The 18,672-nt window shown below is 50.2% G+C and overlaps 1 protein-coding gene across 1 annotated transcript; it reads right to left on the bottom strand.

Moving 5' to 3' along the window:
* Nucleotides 1-1,431: 1,431 nt before the first annotated feature.
* ITM2C (integral membrane protein 2C) lies at nucleotides 1,432-15,429 on the bottom strand. Its single transcript, XM_080933049.1, has 6 exons — nucleotides 15,214-15,429; nucleotides 6,905-7,045; nucleotides 4,675-4,863; nucleotides 3,586-3,696; nucleotides 2,964-3,114; nucleotides 1,432-2,565 (listed from the first exon to the last, which is right to left on the bottom strand). Exons 1-6 carry the CDS (start codon nucleotides 15,337-15,339, stop codon nucleotides 2,474-2,476), a joined length of 810 nt encoding a protein of 269 aa, XP_080789175.1. The 5' UTR covers nucleotides 15,340-15,429; the 3' UTR covers nucleotides 1,432-2,473.
* Between the last annotated feature and the right edge of the window lie 3,243 nt (nucleotides 15,430-18,672).

The raw sequence follows: 18,672 nt of genomic DNA, 5'->3' as shown, positions 1-18,672 counted from the left end.
GCAACCCCAAATGAAAACACCAACCCTGACCTGAAGTGTAAAAATGTTCTCGGCAGTTTTGACCCAAGTTCTTCACAACTGTAGTTAAATGTCTCAACCTATTAGTTGTCTGCTCAGATTCTTGACCATATCCCTAATGGCTTTTTGAGAAAATAAAAAACAAAACAAAACCTTTGAATATTAAGGAAAATTGCCCTTTTATATTCTGCTTGAATCGTTATGTTCCTTGAGATGCCTGTTTATAAGCTGTGATAGATTTTGTAATATATAAAAAAAGAATCATTAATTCTAACTCGGGCAGGGAGGATGGTGTTTATGTCACTTTTAATTGTTTTCTTCTGAAACACTGGCAATTGTTTTTCGTGTAAAACCTGATTTATTCAGAATCAATTTTGTCCAGGAAGGTTGGATCCAGGTTTGTTTGGTCAAAATGGCCAGCCAGTTGTTTCATTAAAAATAACCCACATGTCCCCCCTAACTGTGTGTGTGTGTCTAGAAGAGAGCATTAGATGCCATGCTAAACCATGTATTAAGTTTTTCTGTAGTTTAAGTCAATTTTGGGTCCCCCACTGAACCCCATTGGTCTAGTCCTTTGCCACTCCAAACTCCTGAATGGCTGCCATTTGTCATACTGAGATGTGAAAGGCAGCTTTTGATATTTGCAGGACTTACCTGCCTTTTCCTTTGTTTACTTTCTCCCAAGAACGAAATGGGTCATGTTCAAGAACAAATCTGGCAAGCACTTTAGCAGGTCGCATTACATATACAAGAATGTAAGCAAAACAAAGCTTAAAAGAGGTTCTGGGTCCAGATAAGGTGTGTTTGCATGAATCTGAGACTCTTGTGTCTCTGGCTCCCAGAGGCCCTTTGTAGGCTGGTGTCTGGCCTACACTGTAAACAGCACCAGGGGATGTGGGTCTCCATCCACCCTCAGTCTCAGGGCATGACTGAATTCTACCTCCTGGCTCCACTTAACTAAGGATCTAGCCTCCTTCCTTGGAGAACACTGACCCTGTGACTATTTCTAATCCACCAAGAACAATTACTAATTGCCTAGACAAAATAGCAAATACGATGCTGTCCTTGTGCCTAAGGACATGCAATGATGTCATATGTCATAAACCGTGCAGCAGGGTTCTTTACCCAAACTTAGAAGCAGCTTGACCTTGGGCAGTTTCCTAAAGCTCTTTGGGTACTTCCAGCCACAGAATGTGAGCACTACTTGGCTCAGTCCAGGGGATCTAAGAGGACAATGAAGGGGACACTCTTTTGGTGACCCAGGGAAGGCCACCATGTGCTAGCTTCTCCCTATCTGCCACCCCCACCACTCTGTCCTCAGAGGACCCCCAACCTATAAGAAAATGACCCTATTTAGCCACGACCCCAGGGCCAAAACCAGAAGTATAAGGTTTTTTTTGTTTGTTTGTTTGTTTTAGTTTTATTTTTTTTTTAATTTCTACAGACACATCTGAAAAGAGATCTAATAGAGAAAATATACAAAGCATTTAAGGGCTTCACCACCACGGAGCACCCAAGTCTGACCTGAGGCACCAAAGCCTCTCCCAGGCTCCGGGCTGAGGGCGGCCAGCACAAACATCAGTAAAAACATGCAGGAGAAACATCACACACCCCTGGACAGAGGGGAGAGATCCAGAACGGAAGAGGAGCAGGGACGAAAGTACCAGGCGGCTCTCCCTCCTGCTTCCATCATCCACAGCAGCCTTGGCATGAAGGAAGGCATGGGCTCCATCCACTGCTCAGAGCCTGCAGCTCACTGCCAATGACCCCTACACCCACCTGCTCCTGTGTTCCTAGGTGCCAGGCCAGGACGGCCCAGCTCCTTTCTTTGGTTCCACTCAGAGAACAATTGTGCTTGGCAGATTCATCCCACCCTCAAACTCCAGGCTCCTACTGGTGGGCTGAAGGCACTGACAGGAGTCCTGGGAAGACCCCAGGATAGCCACCTTCTCTTGTGCTCTGATGGGTCTAACGCAGGACACATTTCCCCATCCTTAGTCCACTCTTAAGCCTAAGAACCAGGATGACAGAGGGAGTGTGCTGTGCACGGGGGGGGGGGGGGTCTTTCAGGACTTCCTCAAATATGGGGGCTGTTGTGAACCTCATGCCAAATCCCATCCATGTCCCTGCCCCTGCCCCAGGCTTCTACATGTCCATCCCCTCCCTTTACACCTCCCCCTTGGCCCAGCCACTGGGGAGCTGATTTGAAATAATGAGTTAGAGAAACCATCTTGGGCAACCGTCCCCTCCCACTTCTCCTGCCTGAAAGATCAGCAGAGGCCCCGTGAGATCACAGCCCTGGTACAGGGAGGAGGGCGGGGCTGGGAAGGATAGGTGAGATATGTCACATCTATGGAAAAGTGCCCAAGGTACAAGCTAAGCGAAGGGAGGAGGAGAGCCAGAGAGTGGCCAGCAGGAGAAAGAAGAGGGCAGGGGTGAGCCTGGAGGAAAGGCTTCACACCACCCCACAGATGAGCGTCTCCACCACAAATGTATTCTCGAAGTGGCGGATGGCATTGCAGTTCTTGGCCCCACGCTTGTTGATCCCTGGGAGGAAAAAAGAAAAGTCCCAGTCAGGCCTGTATCCAGCCTCCGCCTGAGAGGAACCTTGGGACCTGGGAAGGCAAGTAGGGGGAGACCCAGGAGGTGACACCCAGAAACAGCACTATAAGGTAAAGAGAGCTCCTAGGTCAGGCTCATACTGTGCCTGTCAAGTCCCTGCGGGGTGCTACTTTAGCCTCTGTGCGTCAGTTTCCCCTTAAAACGCACAGATGGAATAAAATTGACGATTGTGATGACGATGCTAAGTTAAAGCAATGCCTGGCAAGTCTTAAGGGCTTGGTTAACATTCACTAGAGTCAGGTTATAGCTGCTGCTGAGAAAGTGGGCCAGGGACTGCCAAAGGCTGGCTGGGGTTTGGAGCCTGGGACAAACCCATCACTTACGCCTCCGGGTAGCCCGGCGCCGCAGCCGGTAGGTGTCCTTTCCATTGCACAGGTGGTAGATGAAGGAACCCAGAGCCTCCTTGTCTCGGACATGCTCTGTCACCACCATTTCCTCCTGGATGATGTATGTCTGTGGGAGGTAGGTCCCTCTCTGCAATGGGGGGAGGGGAGGGTCAAAGCACGGGATCAGTACCAGGCCCCTCCCACTGCCACACATCCCTGCACGCTTGTGCTCTCCCCCCCCCCCCGAAATGACTATCTCCCCAGCATCTGGTGATGACCTCACCCCTTTGATACCCAAGGCCGGAGCCTGTCCTAGAACTGTAATGAGCTTTGGCATATGTGCATGTTTGGCCTCCCACCTTAATGGCAAGTGCTCCTGGTGATAGGGTCTGCCTCCCCTCACCTCCCTACTGACCCAAAGCATGAATCTACACGCTAAGGAAGCTTCACTTAGCATTCTGTGAGCTGGGGGAGACGAAAAGGAGAAGTGACTCTGAGGATGTGGGTGGAGAATGGGGGAGCAGTAATCCTCTGGGGATACAGGGATAATGTCCCGGACTCTCTCTTTGGGCTTAGCCTCTCCAGGGAAGGAGTCAGGTGGGGACAAGATGTTACGCACCTTCACGTTCATGAGGAGCTCCCAGAAGTTTCGTGGGGGTAGCACAATGGTGGTGTTGAGCTCAATGACATAGCACTTGTCCAGGGAGATGTCGTGGTAGGCAGTGAGACCCTGAGAGGAGGGGACATCCATCAGTCTCTGTGGAAGGCGAAGGTCTGGACCAGGCCAGCCTGATGCAGAGGTCCTAATCCTACCACAGCATCCATGCAGGCTGCTGGGACCTCAGAAGTAGTGGTCCCCAAGTTTCTAGGCACCTATCTGGTTATGAGCACCCCGTCCTGCTCCTCTCTAGGTTGGTGGACGTGCCACTAAACAGATGAGAGCGCACTGGTTTGTTCAATGCCTCCACTGCTACCGGTGATCTTTCTGGGGTTTGCAGAGGCAGGTAAGGGTAAAGGTCTATGCTAAGAAGTTCATCAAAATGGTGAGGTGTAGCTACCCTAGGGGAGAAACAACCTTTATGGGTCACAAGGGCAGTGTTCCCGGCTACCTGTTACCTGCCAGCAAGTTCGCTCCCTTCAAGTGTGGCCTCCTCGGGCAGGAATGCTATACCCCAGGTTCGAGGGGACGCTGCTTCGAGCACCCAAGGGAGAGCAGGCTAACACAGACACAGGCTGAGGGCGACTGCCTTGGAAAGAAGGCTAGGACTTATGTGTCACTGATCTTAAAAGCAGCCAGAGTGGTGACCTCATGGGGGAAAAAAAACTGACTGGAAAAACAAAACAAAACAAAACAAACCAATAAGAGGGAACTTTCCGGAGTGCTGGCAGAGAGCCCAACTTCGACCTGGGTGCTGTTACACAAATAAGACACCTACTGAACTGCACACTCTAATGGAGGATACACAAATGTGAGCAGACACAGGGCCCTTGGCCTCACAGGGACAGCCAACCCTTGTAACTGTCAGACAGCCTAGGGCAAAGCAAGATCTGAAGGCCAGTCAAGGTGACCAAAGATACCTGCTCTACAGTTCATACACAACCCAAGGATTCTTTGGGTTCTTGCTCCTTGCTCTGGGTTCCCAGAACATTCTCTACTGCCCGGCCCCAGATCCCAGCCAGCTACTGGACACTCCCAAGTCAGCCTTACCCGCTGAAAGTCATGGATGATGTCTGCAGGGTCCCCCCCACCAAACTGGGGCACAGGGACATTAATACGTTCATAGTTCTCCTCAAGATAGATCTTCACATCCTCCTCCAGCTCCAGCCGAGTTCGGATCTGGGAGGACAGGGAATCTTCGTAGAGCACGCCACAGTGGAAGAAGTTGTCTCGGGCCAGCTGCACAGGGTGAGGGGAGAGACAGATGGTCACACAGGGTAGTGACATGACCATGGGGGCTCTCTGCCTACTTCAGACCTAGGAAGCAGGAAGGGTGGGCGTGAGGCTTTCTCAGAGATGGAGAACAGAAAGGAAGGTGGACCAGAGCCCTGAGCTGCTAGTGAGGAAGAAAGCTGGGTTTTGGAAAAGGCACTCCCGATTCACAAATGGAGGGCGGGATAAACATGTTCCTAGGTCGAAGGACTCTGAGCCTTAGCGTTCCTATCTGTAAAACATGAAGACTCCTAAGGTCCCCTGGCCTCAGAGTCTTCTGTGTAATGGCCAGGCAAGTAAGAATACCCACCAGTCCTACGGATGGACAGACTAACAGACCCTGTAGGAACAAGGCAAGGGATAGACAGGCTGGGTCTGTGGGACACTTGGGTAAGAGATAAGGTGGGAGTCAGGAGGTGGTAGTGCATGCCTTTAATCTCAGCACTCAGGAGACAGAGGCAGACAGATCTCTTGAGTTTGAGGCCAGCCTGGTCTAAAGAGCTAGTTTGAGGACAAAAAAAAAAAAAAAACCACCCTGTCTTAAAATACAAAAACAGGGAAAAAAAAAAAAAGGAAATACGGTCAGAAGGCAAAGAGCTATCTCCACTCTCCTCCCACGGGTAAATCTCACACCAGTCCTGACAAGGAGGCTCCGCACAACACTATCCACTGCCCCCATCCAGAGGACAGCTTCTGTGTCCATCATCCAGGGAAAATCATCTCTGCCACTGGTGAGAACTGAGAGGTGGGGCCACCACTGTTTTCCCCAGGAACTCAAAGGCTTACAAGGACTACAGGACATGTAACAGGCAGATTTCCCTCTTCTTAGTCTGAGGAGAAATTCTGCCGGGATAATGAAACATCCCAGCCACACCGGGGCCTTGTCAGAGGGCTTGAGGAAGCCCAAGGGAGAGCAGATGCCAGGGCAGACCCGATGGCTGTCAGGCCAACTGCAGACTGGACGATTCCCACCGTCCCAGGGACAGTCGGGAACACCCACGCTTCCTGGGAAGTGTGGATGGGCGGGGAACCCTACAAATGCAGTTTGGGTCTGGGAAGAGAGGAGGCAGAGCAGCCCTGCCCCCCCCCCACACATTCTGCAGGAAAAGGCCAGGTAAGGGTCCTGCACCAGACAGGGTGGAGATGCCTGGCAAAAGGCTAGTCTGGAAGGTGTAGTAGCTTTCAGGGAAGTTCCTACGGCAAAAGAAACGTGGGAGCCGATGTCTGCAGGGGAAAGCCCCACGGGGCACAATCTCTTAGGTAATTTCTACTGTGGGAAAAACTGGGTGATGTTAAATACTTAAGAGACTCATTGGGTCCACAATGACTGGCAACTCTAGTCTTTAGTCGCCCTGGGATTCCCTGTTGATACATTCATGTTTAATTTCCCAAGCTACTTATTTAACTGAATTCAGCACAAGTATGGTGACCCTCCCTTTTCCTCAGCTCTGGGCAGTTCAGCTTTGGGCCTAGATCTCTAGCGGGTACATGTTAGGGAAGACAAGTGAGCATCTTTGTAGACCTACCATTCCTGGAAGCAGGTCATAGCAAACTAACTGTAACCTGCCCAGGGATAAAACCCAAATGTCCATGTAAGGAACAGTTAAGTCATCTTTCAAGTATGACCCCTAGGTACAGTGTCTGAGCTCCAGAGAGAATCGTAAACTCACGACTTCTCTATTGGAAGAAGCTCCTGGTGACGATGCTTCAGAGTAACACTGGCCACTGGTGGGGTAGGGGTGGGGGTGCTTGGGTGCAGTCACCCGGATCCTTGCTTGGCTCTCCAGAGTTAAGTGCTGAGGTTGAGGTAGCCTGAGCCCAGGCAAGGGGATACTGGGAAAGAAATGAGGGCTGTTCTCTGGGTATGCCTGGGCCAGGGATTCTTATTGTCTCTCTTCACAGGATCCTCAGGCTCTGACTCTCCACTGTTTCCACACCCTTAGCAGACTTCCTCTCTCCGTGTCTTGCTTGGAGCTACCCCTTTCCACCCATCTGCCTGGCTCCTCACCTGAGCAAGGAAGAAGTATCTGTAGATGTAGACCGAGGCAAACACCAGGCCCATGAGCAGCACTACCATGCCCATGGACAGGTAGCACACGCCACCCACGGAGCCCCCTTTCCTGGAGCGGTGGCGTGGGGGGCGTTCCTCCTGTGAACAGAAGTGCTGTGGTCAATGAGATGCCTCAGAGGGGACCATTCTTCTGAATTCCTCTTCCCCTAAGTAAGGTCATCCCTCTGGCTGGACTGGAAGCCCTGGGGTGGGGGTGGAGGTGGCCAGAAGTACATTACTGAGTTTCTGGGAGGAAAAAGATTTGCCCAAGTCTCTGGAGAGAAATGGAGAATTGCCTGGAAGCCCCAAAACAATCAGCCTGGATTAAGCATACACACTTTGAATTGCCTGAATTTAGATCCTGTTATTGGACCAGCTTGACGACCCTCTAATCCAGCAGTTCTTCAGCTGGGGGCGGGGAGGAAGGGGGCCTCGATCCCTTTGGCAAACCTCTATCTCCAAAATTATTTATATATCATAAACCATAGCAGTCGCAAAATTACAATCACAAAGCAGCAACGAAACTAATTTCATGGTTGCGGTCACAACTCCAAGGAACTGAATTAAAGGGTGGCAGCATTAGGAGGGTTTAGAGCCACTGCTCTAGATAATCAAACATAGAACCCGAGTGATTGTGTTAGACCAAGGAGTCCATCGGAACCAGGATGTGCCACTGTTCTAGGCAAAAGGGAGCCAGGAAAAGCTGAGCTAGAGCTCATGATCTAACCCTTCAGCTGGATGGACTGGGATAAAGACAGAGATGATGGGGGCGTGGGTTAGTCACATTTCTCATTGCTGTGACCTCTGGTAAGAGCCCAGGGAGGTTTGTTTTAGCTCCCAGTCCATCCCGGCGTGGACTTATGCAGTACATGCTCACATGGGGAGCTCAAGGGGCGGGCTGATGGATGCTGGCACTCAGCCAGCTTCCTCCACCCTCCTTTTTATTCAGCCCAAAGGACAGTGCTGCCCACATTTAGGGTGGGTCTCTCCCCCTCTGTTTTTCGTCTCTGGGAAAACCTTCACAAACACACGAAAAGATAGGCTTTACTAACGCCCTAAGTGTGTCTTAATCAAATCCGGCTGACAAGTGAAATTAGTCAAATATAGATGAGTGTGGAAATTGCTGTACTCAAGGCCTTGCTGTGCCAAGACCGTCACTGACTGTGGGAGGCAGGGGCTCCGGGAGGCCCAGAGGATGTGGGCCTGATGCTTATCTCTAACCGAGGAGTCCCGGGCCTGCAGTCTACTGTGCTCAACTGTTCCTTTGTGGTGTCAGGCAGACACTCGTAAAGTCTACAAGATGGAGCTTGAAGCATCTACAGGCTCTCTTGGGAAGGAGACCCCACTGTTGGGGAGGCTAGGCCACTAATCCCATGAAAGCCAGACCCTCCTCCAGGCCACCCACGTCTGGTGTTTGGTGAATGAGTACTTTGCTTGGAACTGGACTTGAGGGCCGCCTCTTGACTCTCTCTCTCTCTCTCTCTGTATGACCTCCTTTCTCCCCCTGTAGCCCAGGCTGGCCCTTATCTATTCTTGATGATGCTACAAAAGTGCCCAGGCCTGTTTCTTCCTCTTCTCTAGTACCTGCCACTTATCCTGTTTTTCTACACCATTCAGACAAGACCAAGAGAGGTCAAATGTCAATATCCACAGAACTCCCCAGCCTTGAGAAGATGAAGCATTTTGAGGAATGACGTTTCCTCAGGCCTTAAATAAGGTGACTGACCCTCCTTTCGTTTCTAGCCAGACATTGATCTTATTTCTTGATCTATCTCTCTCTATTTTTTTTTTTCCTAGAGGCATTGGGAGTTCTGTCTAGTTACTTAGGACAAGTCTTTTTTTTCTTAACGAAGCATAGAGGTCCTTGTGATAATACAGGAATGGGCTTGGGCTTTAGAAACAGAGGTGAACCCCATCAGAGGGTCTGATTCCTCACTGTTTGGTACTCAGTCTCCAACCCAACCTCTAGGAAAAGGACAGAAAATGTCTTGGATCTCCACATCTACAGTGGAGACCCTCCCACAAGATCAAACCTTGGCCACTCCTAGGTCTGGCCTCCAGACAACCGGTCTAGGACAGCTATTAACCCGAGGGGCAGGGGACTGAGGGGCAGGGGACTGCAATGGCTTTGCAACTACACTCTACAATAGGTCCTGTGTGGTGACATCAATATCCAGGCCCTAAAGAGATGGCCCCCCAATAGGACATCCATCCTGAGGTCATCTGAGGCGACCAGCCACCAGGGATTAAAAGAGACAATGAACCTGAAAGCCTTTTGTAGAAGACAAAGTATGGGGTAAAAATAGCAGATCTGTGGGCCTGGCCTTCCCTTTAGGGCTGTCACTGTGGCCAGGCCAGCTGTCAAAGCTGCACGGTGCTTCTTATTCTATTCTTTTGCTCTTGTGCTTCTGGAAAACCAGACAAGTTAGCTTGGGAGAGCCACTAAGGAAATGGAACAGGATTGGGGGAGGGGGCACAAGCAAACTGCAAGTTAGAGCCTGCTATGCACATAAAAATCACCCACAAGCTGAGGCCTTCCAGCCTTGTACCCCCCAGCCAACTTCTGCTAGCCTAGGGAGCTCTGTGCTGGGCGAAGAGGCTTTTTGAAGGGCAGTGGGAAAGGGAAAAGTGCAAGCAGCAGTTGTGACTGCAATGGCCCCAGGTGCAGAAAAGAGATCCACGCATAGCTCTGGCCAGGACTGGAAGGATTGGGGATCGCCTCACCTTAGCCAGCTGGGATAGTAATTAACAGTAATACTGAGTAGAACAATGAGGGAGATGAAAATATTCCACTCCAAATATATCTCTTTGATGGGTTCCCTGTTGGTTATGGAGAGAGTGCAGCCCTCTGCAGATCTGGGTAGATGTGGGCTCCTTCTGAAAGCGGTTCTTTTGTGAGCAGAATCAATGTCCGTCTGTATCAGAGGAGGGCCCAGAGGCTGTCCCTCAGACACAGACACACAGCTTGCCCCGGGGAATCTCCCCAGAGGTAATCTGCTAGTTGAGAAACAGTCTCTGCAGATGTTCACTTGCCCCGAGCATCATCACCCCTCCACAACCAGCATGGCCTCCTCCACAGCAGCCTCAAGTACCTGTTTCTTTCATGGCTCATTATACTAGGTCAGCTTCGGCAATCTGGCCTTTTCTTCAAGTCTCAGATTTCTGTATATGGCTCTTACACTGATGAGTATATAAAATTTAGTTTGTTCTTCTTCCTGTGATTCCGTTTCCTATCGGTTCCTTTCATGGCCTAAAATTATCAAACCCTTCAGAGGGGAAAAAAGGAAATGTAAATCTTCCCCTATGCTAACCATGGCTCTTGGTCACTTCTGCTGACACCCCCTGGCACAAAGCTGGGGGCTTCTTGCTGCCCCATCCAACACTCCAGCCTGAACCAAACCCTCAGAAGCATAGGACAGAGCAAGCAGTAAGGCTGAAAGTGAGGCATACAAGGAAATCTAGGATGTCCCTGCTTGAGAACAAAAGTTCCTGGCACTGCTTTTGCCCGTGAGACACAGTGGAAGCCAAGGTTTACCTTCCAACCCTTAGTATCCCCCACTAGGGGGTCATCACAGTTTCTGATCTCTTGCAACCTAAGACCTCTGGAGTCTGAGGACTGTGGTGTAGCAATGAGGGTGGCTGGGTAACTAGTCACCTTCCTGAGGGGATAACCTCCATGCTGGCTGCTTCCTCGTCCTGCTGGAGACAAGAGAAATATTGCTCCCCCATGGAATAGTTACCAACAGCCAGGGATTGGGGGGGACTTCCCTTTAGAAAGTGGGAGGATGGTGCATACTGTTTCCAAGGCAACAGGCCCTCTGAGAAAACCGCCTCTCTACACACTCCTGTTAAGCATGCAAGGCAGACATCTGGGGACCTGAGAGGGGCCTGGGTCTCAGCCTTCAGTTTTTACTACGGTGATCATGAGATAATTAGCAAAGCCAGGGCCAGAATGCATAGGAAACCACCAACTGAAACACAGCTCAGCGAGATACAGCCCAAAGGATGATAGCTCTCTAGCTACTGTCCCTCAGTAACCGTGCCAAAAAGAAAGAGAAAAAGAAGAAAATAAATAAAAGTGGATTAGGCTACAATTGCAGGCTACTTAGTAGGAGGCAGGGAAGGGCAGAGACACGGGCAGACTTTAAAGTGGTCCCCACCCCATTCCTATCCTTAGCATCTTTTCTTTCCTAGGCTGCTGTAGAATGTAATTCACATAGGCAAGGATGCCAAAGGGCATGTTTGCACACCTGTGTGATAGACCTACAGACTGAGTTAAGGCCTTGCTCGGTGTGGGAGGCTGGCAAATGCCTTCTGTCCCAGAACGATAGGGCACAGTGGCCAAAAAGCAAAGACATCACCTGAGCATGTGCCACACAGAGCCAAGGCTGGGAGAGGGGGGGTTCCCATTAGTGAGTCCTCCCACCCTAACTAGCTCCAGCCTGAGGCATCTTGGGGTATGCTGCTGTTATGCAGATCACTGTATTTGGCTGCCCCCAGAATTCTCTCTCCTCCTCCACCCTGGACAGCCCAGGCTTCCCCAGAAAGCAAAGGCTCAGAAAGGATTTGAAGCAGAAGAAACAAGACCCAGGCCTGGAAAAGCTCTCACTCAGACAGACAGAATGGGAGCCTCCTAGGACAGAGGGAAAAGCCCAGCTGTGGGGATGAGCTTTAAATCATAAACATTTTTTTCCTTGGGAAGAGAAACTCCTCCTCCTTGGCAGTCTGCTGACAGCCTTGAAGCGTGGAGCCAGGGGAAAACAGAAAGGATAAAGAACCTGTGTGTGTGTGTGTGTGTGTGTGTGTGTGTGTGTGTGTTTGTGTGTGAAAGGGGGGGGGCTGCCTCTTTGAAGGTCATTATGGCCCAGCCAGGCAAATCAGCTCTTCTAGCTGACAAGAGACAGATTCTCCCTTTCCTGGTCCTCCTGTCAAGAGCCTGAGGACACAGACATGGGACACACACACACACACACACACACACACATACACACACACACACACACTCATTCACTGAAATCTGATCCACAGGTATGTGGGTTGAGGGAGGGGAAATACTCAAAAGCCATTAATCAAAGACAAATGCCAATGAGAAAATGACAGAGCTGAGATTACTGAATTTAATTTGTTTCTTGCAGGGGTCAGGGGCATCCCTGGGGCCGGTCAATGTGAATATATGTCTACGGACACAGCTGGTGGAAGAGGAATGGGAATTAGGGATGGCCACTTGGTTGCATGATGCAGGGGTAGGAGAGGTGTTGAACACAGGATTCGGTGACTAGCTTCCCACCAGGAACCATGTCATGCAGGTTCCTCCGTGTCACCGTCTGATGCCTGAGATGCTGGGTAACTGTTAGCCCAGCTGACTCCCCAACTCCACCCCTTGATCAGTTTCCCGAGGAACTTCCTTCTAGTCTCAGGTCTGGGGGACAAATCTTATGTCAGCATTTGCCCAGAAGTAGTGGCAGGTCCTGAGAGAGATTGCCTAGCTGCAGCTTTACTTACCCCCAACACACACACACACACACACACACACACACACACACCCTGGACATAGGTTGACAATAGCCCAGTGCTGTCATCTGAGTGGTCCTTCTGGGGAATCACAGGTTAGTCAGACAGAACACCAAGGAGGGAATTCCCAGGGTTATTCCCAGTTAAAAGAGAACTTCTAAGCTGTTCCATGTCTGGTCATCAGTATGGGACAAATCCAAGAGATCTGTAGAAAACAGCTCCCAGACCTCCACCAACTTGTCCGGCCTTCGAGCTTCTTGGCTCCTATCTCAGTGCCCCGACAATGGCTCACGTTCTGCCTTGAGCTACAGCTGTGTAACAGGTCTCTGCCTGCTCTTCCTGCCATTTAAGGTACCGGGCAAGAGGCAATATGCCTGCTGGCGTTGTAGAGCAAGAAGAAACTTGCAGAAGTGAACTGTCTTACCAGGTCCTAGGTGCAGCTGAGCTAGGCAAAGGCAGCACACACCACCGAAGGCCCCTTCACACCAGCTCAGACCCTGGGCAAGCTGTGCAGTGAGTTAACCAATAAGCAGTTCTGTAGGTGTTTTAATCCCTCCTCCTGACTCCCAAGTCTGCATCCTTAAGCTCCTCACTGCCCAATAGTGATAGGGGTGGCGGCTCAGCAGGCCCTAGGCCATAACTAACAGCACACAAGGCAGGACAAAGCTGATATTTCCATTTCACGCTGGGTGAGGGCAGGATGGGCTGCTTAGCTTCATGAAGTCTGATAAAAGCAGGAAGCTGGACAATGGTTACTTCTCACATACTGGTGGGAGAGAACAAACAGGCCGCCTATTCAGAAATGGCTACAGAGAAGGGCTAGGGGTGTGAATAGTAGTAAGAAGCTTCCTCATGGGGGAGATCTGAGTCCGTAAAAAATTATATAAACAGTTATTTCAGGGATATAGACAGGCAAGCTGCCCTCCTTAACTATGGAGGAAAGATCTTTTCAAAGACAGAAGAGCTTGAAGGCTGAGCACTTGGCTCACAGAGACAACCATTGGTCTTTAGAGGGCTGTTGCCAGGGAGGTTTTGCTTGCATAATAAAACCTCTTTTCTTTCTTCCCTCCCCTAGCCTCTGATCCCTTATACTACATAAAAAAATCAATTACCTGGTACTTCGGGGCTCATAGTCTCTGTGTTGTTTCTTCATTATTAATATGTGTTTTTGCGTTAATGTACATACTATCACATTATTGCGTAGACTTACATAACTAAATCTCCAAAGGTTAATCAGAAAAATTGTAATTTCTTTATCCTGGGCCCAGACATCCTATTCAACACCATCAGCAGGCTGCCCTAGTGTGTGCCCCGTGTTGAATCTACTGGGACTTCCTTCTCAAGGGGGTGATAATGATATTCCTGAGTTGTTCAAGTTAGTCCTTCCTGCTCCTTAGATTGTTGGGGTCCAGTTCCAGGTCTTCACTGGGTACCCAAGAACAGACAATCTGCCACTAACCAGTTCCTGGGGCCTCATATCCAGGCCAAGAGGAGGGGAGGAGGGACCATCCTGGAAGTAATAAAGCCCAGGGCAAACTTTTAAAACTGTAAGCCAAAGTCAAGTATGGGGGTGTCCTTCTTCCATCCAAGCTTCAGACGAAGAAGCCGCTCACGTGGAGGTGCCCAGAGACCCTTCAACCCCGGCCTAGGTGGCCAGTGACTTCTTGTTGGTGTGTGAACCGCTGCATGCTGTAGTGACTAGAACCCAAGGATAACCAGAGCTGCTCCAGTCCCTGGCATTCCTCAGAGTCACAGTCTCTGCTCACACTATCCCACTGCACGACCCCTCTTCTAGATCATTCCCTACGAGTTCCTTAAATATGCCCGGGCAAGGCAGAATCAGAGCTTCAAAACTTGATCTGGGAGGAGGAAGCGGAAGGGCTTTTTTAGTTCTGCCTGGGTGGAAAGGCCGGGCTTAGTGTGCCCTAGGACCGCTGGGGGGCGTGTGACCGTGGCCATGAAGACACCCTTACTGGAGCAAAAAGAAATGGGTTCGCCTTTCGTTACCAGTCCTTTCCAGTAAGTGACTGACACACACTCTACACAGCAGTTTTCCATGGCGGAAATGACCTGAGTCCCCTCAGCCAGGGGAAGGCGGGGCACACTGAGGCCAGTCCACACAAAGCACATGAGTGACTAGGGATGTCTAGGGCACTGGGGCAGTGGGGAGCCCACTCAGCAGATGGTAACAACGCAGCTGGAAGTCAGAGAAGGAAGCAAAGATGCAGGACCCGCAGGTGTGAAACGGGAGACGGCTCATCACTTAGGTCTGCCAGTTCCAACACCATCCGCCACCCACCACAGCCCCTGTTTGAGGACCAAAACAATGGCACCTCCCTTTTGTTACTAACCAGAGTTTCTCCAGCCAAAATCCCCAACCAATCAGGCCCCCTTTGGAGAAACAGCGTTCAAACCTCCTCCCCTCCCCCACTACTCGGGAACTGGCTTCCCGGCCCCTGACCTTTGATTGGAACCAGACACAAACCTTCACCAACATTCCCCAAACTTTCATGGACCCGCCACCTTCCCTTATCTTGGAACTGCGCACCCTGAAGCCCCAACATTTGGAAGAGACCCTGTGTGCGCTCTCAGTTAGGGACCAGTTCTGTTTTCGACTGCTGAGACCTTTTCCTAGATGGGGATGGAGACCTCTCCATCCCGCTTCCGCTCGTGACTCCGTGGTCCCGCTGGTCACTAGGTCCCTCGACGACCCCCCTCGCGCTCCGCCCCGCAACTGAGACCCCAGCGTCTCTCACCCTCGCCGGCGTCAACAGAATCTCCGCGGCCGGGGCAGATGCCGAGGCCGGACCGGACGCCGCTGCTTTGTCCGTTTTATCCGCCTTGATGCCCGCTACCGCGGGCTGGAAACTGATCTTCACCATGGCTGCGTTGACCCGCGCCTGCTCCCTGCAGCCCCTGCCAGAGCGATCTCGATCGCAGTGTCTGCCTCTTGCTGCGCTACAGGCACCGGAAGTTTGGATGGCTTCGGGGTCCTCGCCTCTATCCCCGCCCCTAACACGTCCCGCCCCGCCTTCCACGGAAGGACCTGACGCCTGCGCTGAGCTTCTCAGAACAGCGATGTAGCTGAAGAATGCTGAGGTCCCTTCCACCTCTTGTTCATATTCATTCATTCATTGGGCCCCTTCTTTCTCCCTGCCCAAGACTACCATCCGTACATTTTGGTTAATACGACGTTGCCTGGCAACGTGTTTCTAACAAAATGCATCATCTCCCTGCTCCTCGATGAGCCTCCTCTTTGATAATGCTGAGAGATGATAACATGTGTTAAGCTGGAAAGGGGCATCAAGTCCAGGCGCCTAACTGCTTGCATCTATCCTGAATTCTAAATCCATCCCCACTTCTTTCTTCACCATTCCTCTTTCTATAGCCTTCATCCTGCAAAACCTTCAGGGAGTGGAGGTGAGGAACTCGTGCACAAGACCGATAAATAATACTTTGCAGGAGCAGAATCGTGACTGGAGCCGGACCAGAGGTTTTGGGTTCCAAACCTCTGCTCCTGCAAAGTATCACTGGTACTAGGAAGAAGCCAAGGCTTAGGTTGCAGGGTCATCTCTTGACAACAAAGCCCTAGATCTCTCTTCACTGTCCCTAGTCTAGGCTGTGACAGCACCCAGCATGCTCTACTTGGTGTGGGTTCTGCAATGGTGATGATAATGGAAGGAAGGGCATTCTGCTAGCTTATTAAGGACAGTCCAGGAGCTTCCGCTGCCCTCTCCTACCTGTCAGGGCTTGGACAGAGTTGCCTTAGGCCTTTGATGCCTAAGTCCTAGACCACTGTATCTTGGTTTACATCTTGTGTGAACCAGGAAGTCCGGGAGATAGATAGCTCAAGGTGGTAGAATGTGTAAATGATGCTAAGGCCACTGGCACTGCAGGAATTGAGAAGAGGGGGGGGATGCATCACATGCAGGAAAGGCAAAACCATAACCAGAGTAAGCATCTACTCCAGTAAAGACTACGAATTACTCTTTTCATGAGGGAAGTGGTTCAATGTAGTCAACCTGCCCCCAGGGTGTTGGTTGGCCAACCCAGGTCAGTGTTGGTCACGGCTGGTGTGGTAGATCTGGCACTCAGCTGCAGCTGTAGCCAGATAACTTTGGTGAGTGGAAGTCCATATTGCCAATCTGTGTATAATCTCCATCTCTATCACCATGGCCGCTTTGTTCATAGACCCATTGGACGATGACAGGGATGGCTGGGGAAAGAGGCTGACTGTCCACAGAATGGGTCATCTGTCTACTGGATTACTGAACTCCTCCTCTGTGAAGCCACTTTTTGAAGAGCATTACACGGGACACAAAGTATTTCACGTTCTTTGCCTTTTCGTAGAGATCTAGCCACATATTTCTTCCCCAGATGTCTTTCTCACTAACTTCCCATCATGCACTGCCCTACAGCATCCAGACAATCCACTGGCTGCAGTCCCTGAGTCAGGGAACAGTCACATATCTGGACATTTCTCTTCCCAAACAAAATGTACGGCCGAGTGCACTGCCTGAAGTTCTGCCCACTGTGATGATTTCCCTTCCCTGGTGTCTTCCAGGGTTGTCCCAGAAAGAGGTTGTGATGGTTCACCTTCCCGCTTCTAGTGTCTATTTTGTGGAGAATCCTCCAAAAACATGAATTTACTCTTCTCCTCCCCAGTCTGCTAGAGGCACCACTGTAATTTGAGTAAGTCTACTCTCTGACGTCCACTTCAAGATGAAATTCACTGATGGTGCGTTTTCCAGATGTTTCTGTTGCTGCGTGTGGCTGTCTGAGTTTCCTAGGACTGTATTAGCAAGGGACCCGATCAAGAGACAAGAGCACATTAACAGAATCGCAGACCACATCTTTCTTTCTGTCACAACCTGTGACTCAAGTATAACCACTATGCTCATTTCCCGCACATTATGAGCCTTGGTTATTACACACACACACACACACACACACACACACACACACACACACACACACCTCAACACATGAATTTCAAGGTCAGTGATTTTTGTGTGCCTTTGGATTATGAACACTAGGATTCTGGGAGTATTTCCCCTGGTGGGAATCGTAAGCCAGGTCATTCTCATTGTATAATATTCTAGTGTGTTCTACAGTTTGCTTCTAGATTCCAGAACAGAGGGGATGTTTGGGTTGTTTCTGGGTTGAGGCTACCACAGAAATGTCATCACAGACATTCTAGGCCCAGTTGTCAGTCAACACCTGGACATGTCACTGTGGGGCACTTTCTTGGGAACCACTCATTTTGTGATATGTAGCATTCTTTCACTTCATTGACAGATGACTGTGTTCTGGGCAACTTTTCAGTCCCCGGCCAAAAAAACTAGGTGGCTCTAACGTTTTATTGCCATCTGGTTTCAGGACGAATCTGCAGAGGGAGGTGTGTGACTCTGAGAGATATGGCGGCTGCCTGGAGATAGATCAGATCTTTACCTCCACCAATCCAGACACAAGGTCCTCCTCACACAGGCTTTTTAATTTCACCAGAAGGCTGGCTTACAGCAGTGGCAGGGGACAGTCACACTGACGTCGCTCCTCTGCCAAAAAGCTTCAGAACCAGAAATCTGGAAAAACCACAGGCAATCAGTACCCTTCACAATGGAGACATTTCTTAGAATTTATTTTATTTTATTGATAAGTAAGTGGTGTATGTGTGCGTGTGTGTGTGTGTGTGTGTGTGTGTGTGTGTGTGTGTGTGTGTGTGTGTGAGGCATATAAAATGTACAGTTTGAGTATATGTAGAGACCAACAATTGATGTCTTCTGCTATTGCTCTTCCCTATTCCCTTGAGATGGTGTCTCTCACTAAGCCTAAAGCTGGCTGGCTAGTGAGTTCTCAGGAGTCACTGCCTCTGTCTCCTCCTCCATCCAAATGCTGGGTTTACAAACACATGCAGCATTTTACATGTGTTCTGGGGATCTAAACTCAGGTCCTTGTGCTTTTGCAGCAAGTTTTCTTATCCACTGAACCAGCTCCTTAGGTCTGGGGATAAATTTTATAAGCCAAATTTTTAAAAGGCACAAAATTCTTCCAAGGGTTTATAACACAAGTGAGTGGGAAAATGCCGAACTCTTGGAAGGAAAGAGTATAAAATTGCCAGCTCTCTCTCCAAGTAAAGCAGATGTGATCAAAACCCTAAGAGATTAGGGGGTGGTAGAAGTTCTGTCTTGAAAAGTCATCCACTGCAGTTGGCAAGA

Source organism: Micromys minutus (assembly GCF_963924665.1).
Source record: "Micromys minutus genome assembly, chromosome: 19".
In the NCBI taxonomy this organism is placed as follows: Eukaryota; Metazoa; Chordata; class Mammalia; order Rodentia; family Muridae; genus Micromys; species Micromys minutus.
The sequence above is the reverse complement of the archived record's forward strand: the minus strand, read 5'-3'. Positions and strand labels throughout refer to the sequence as shown.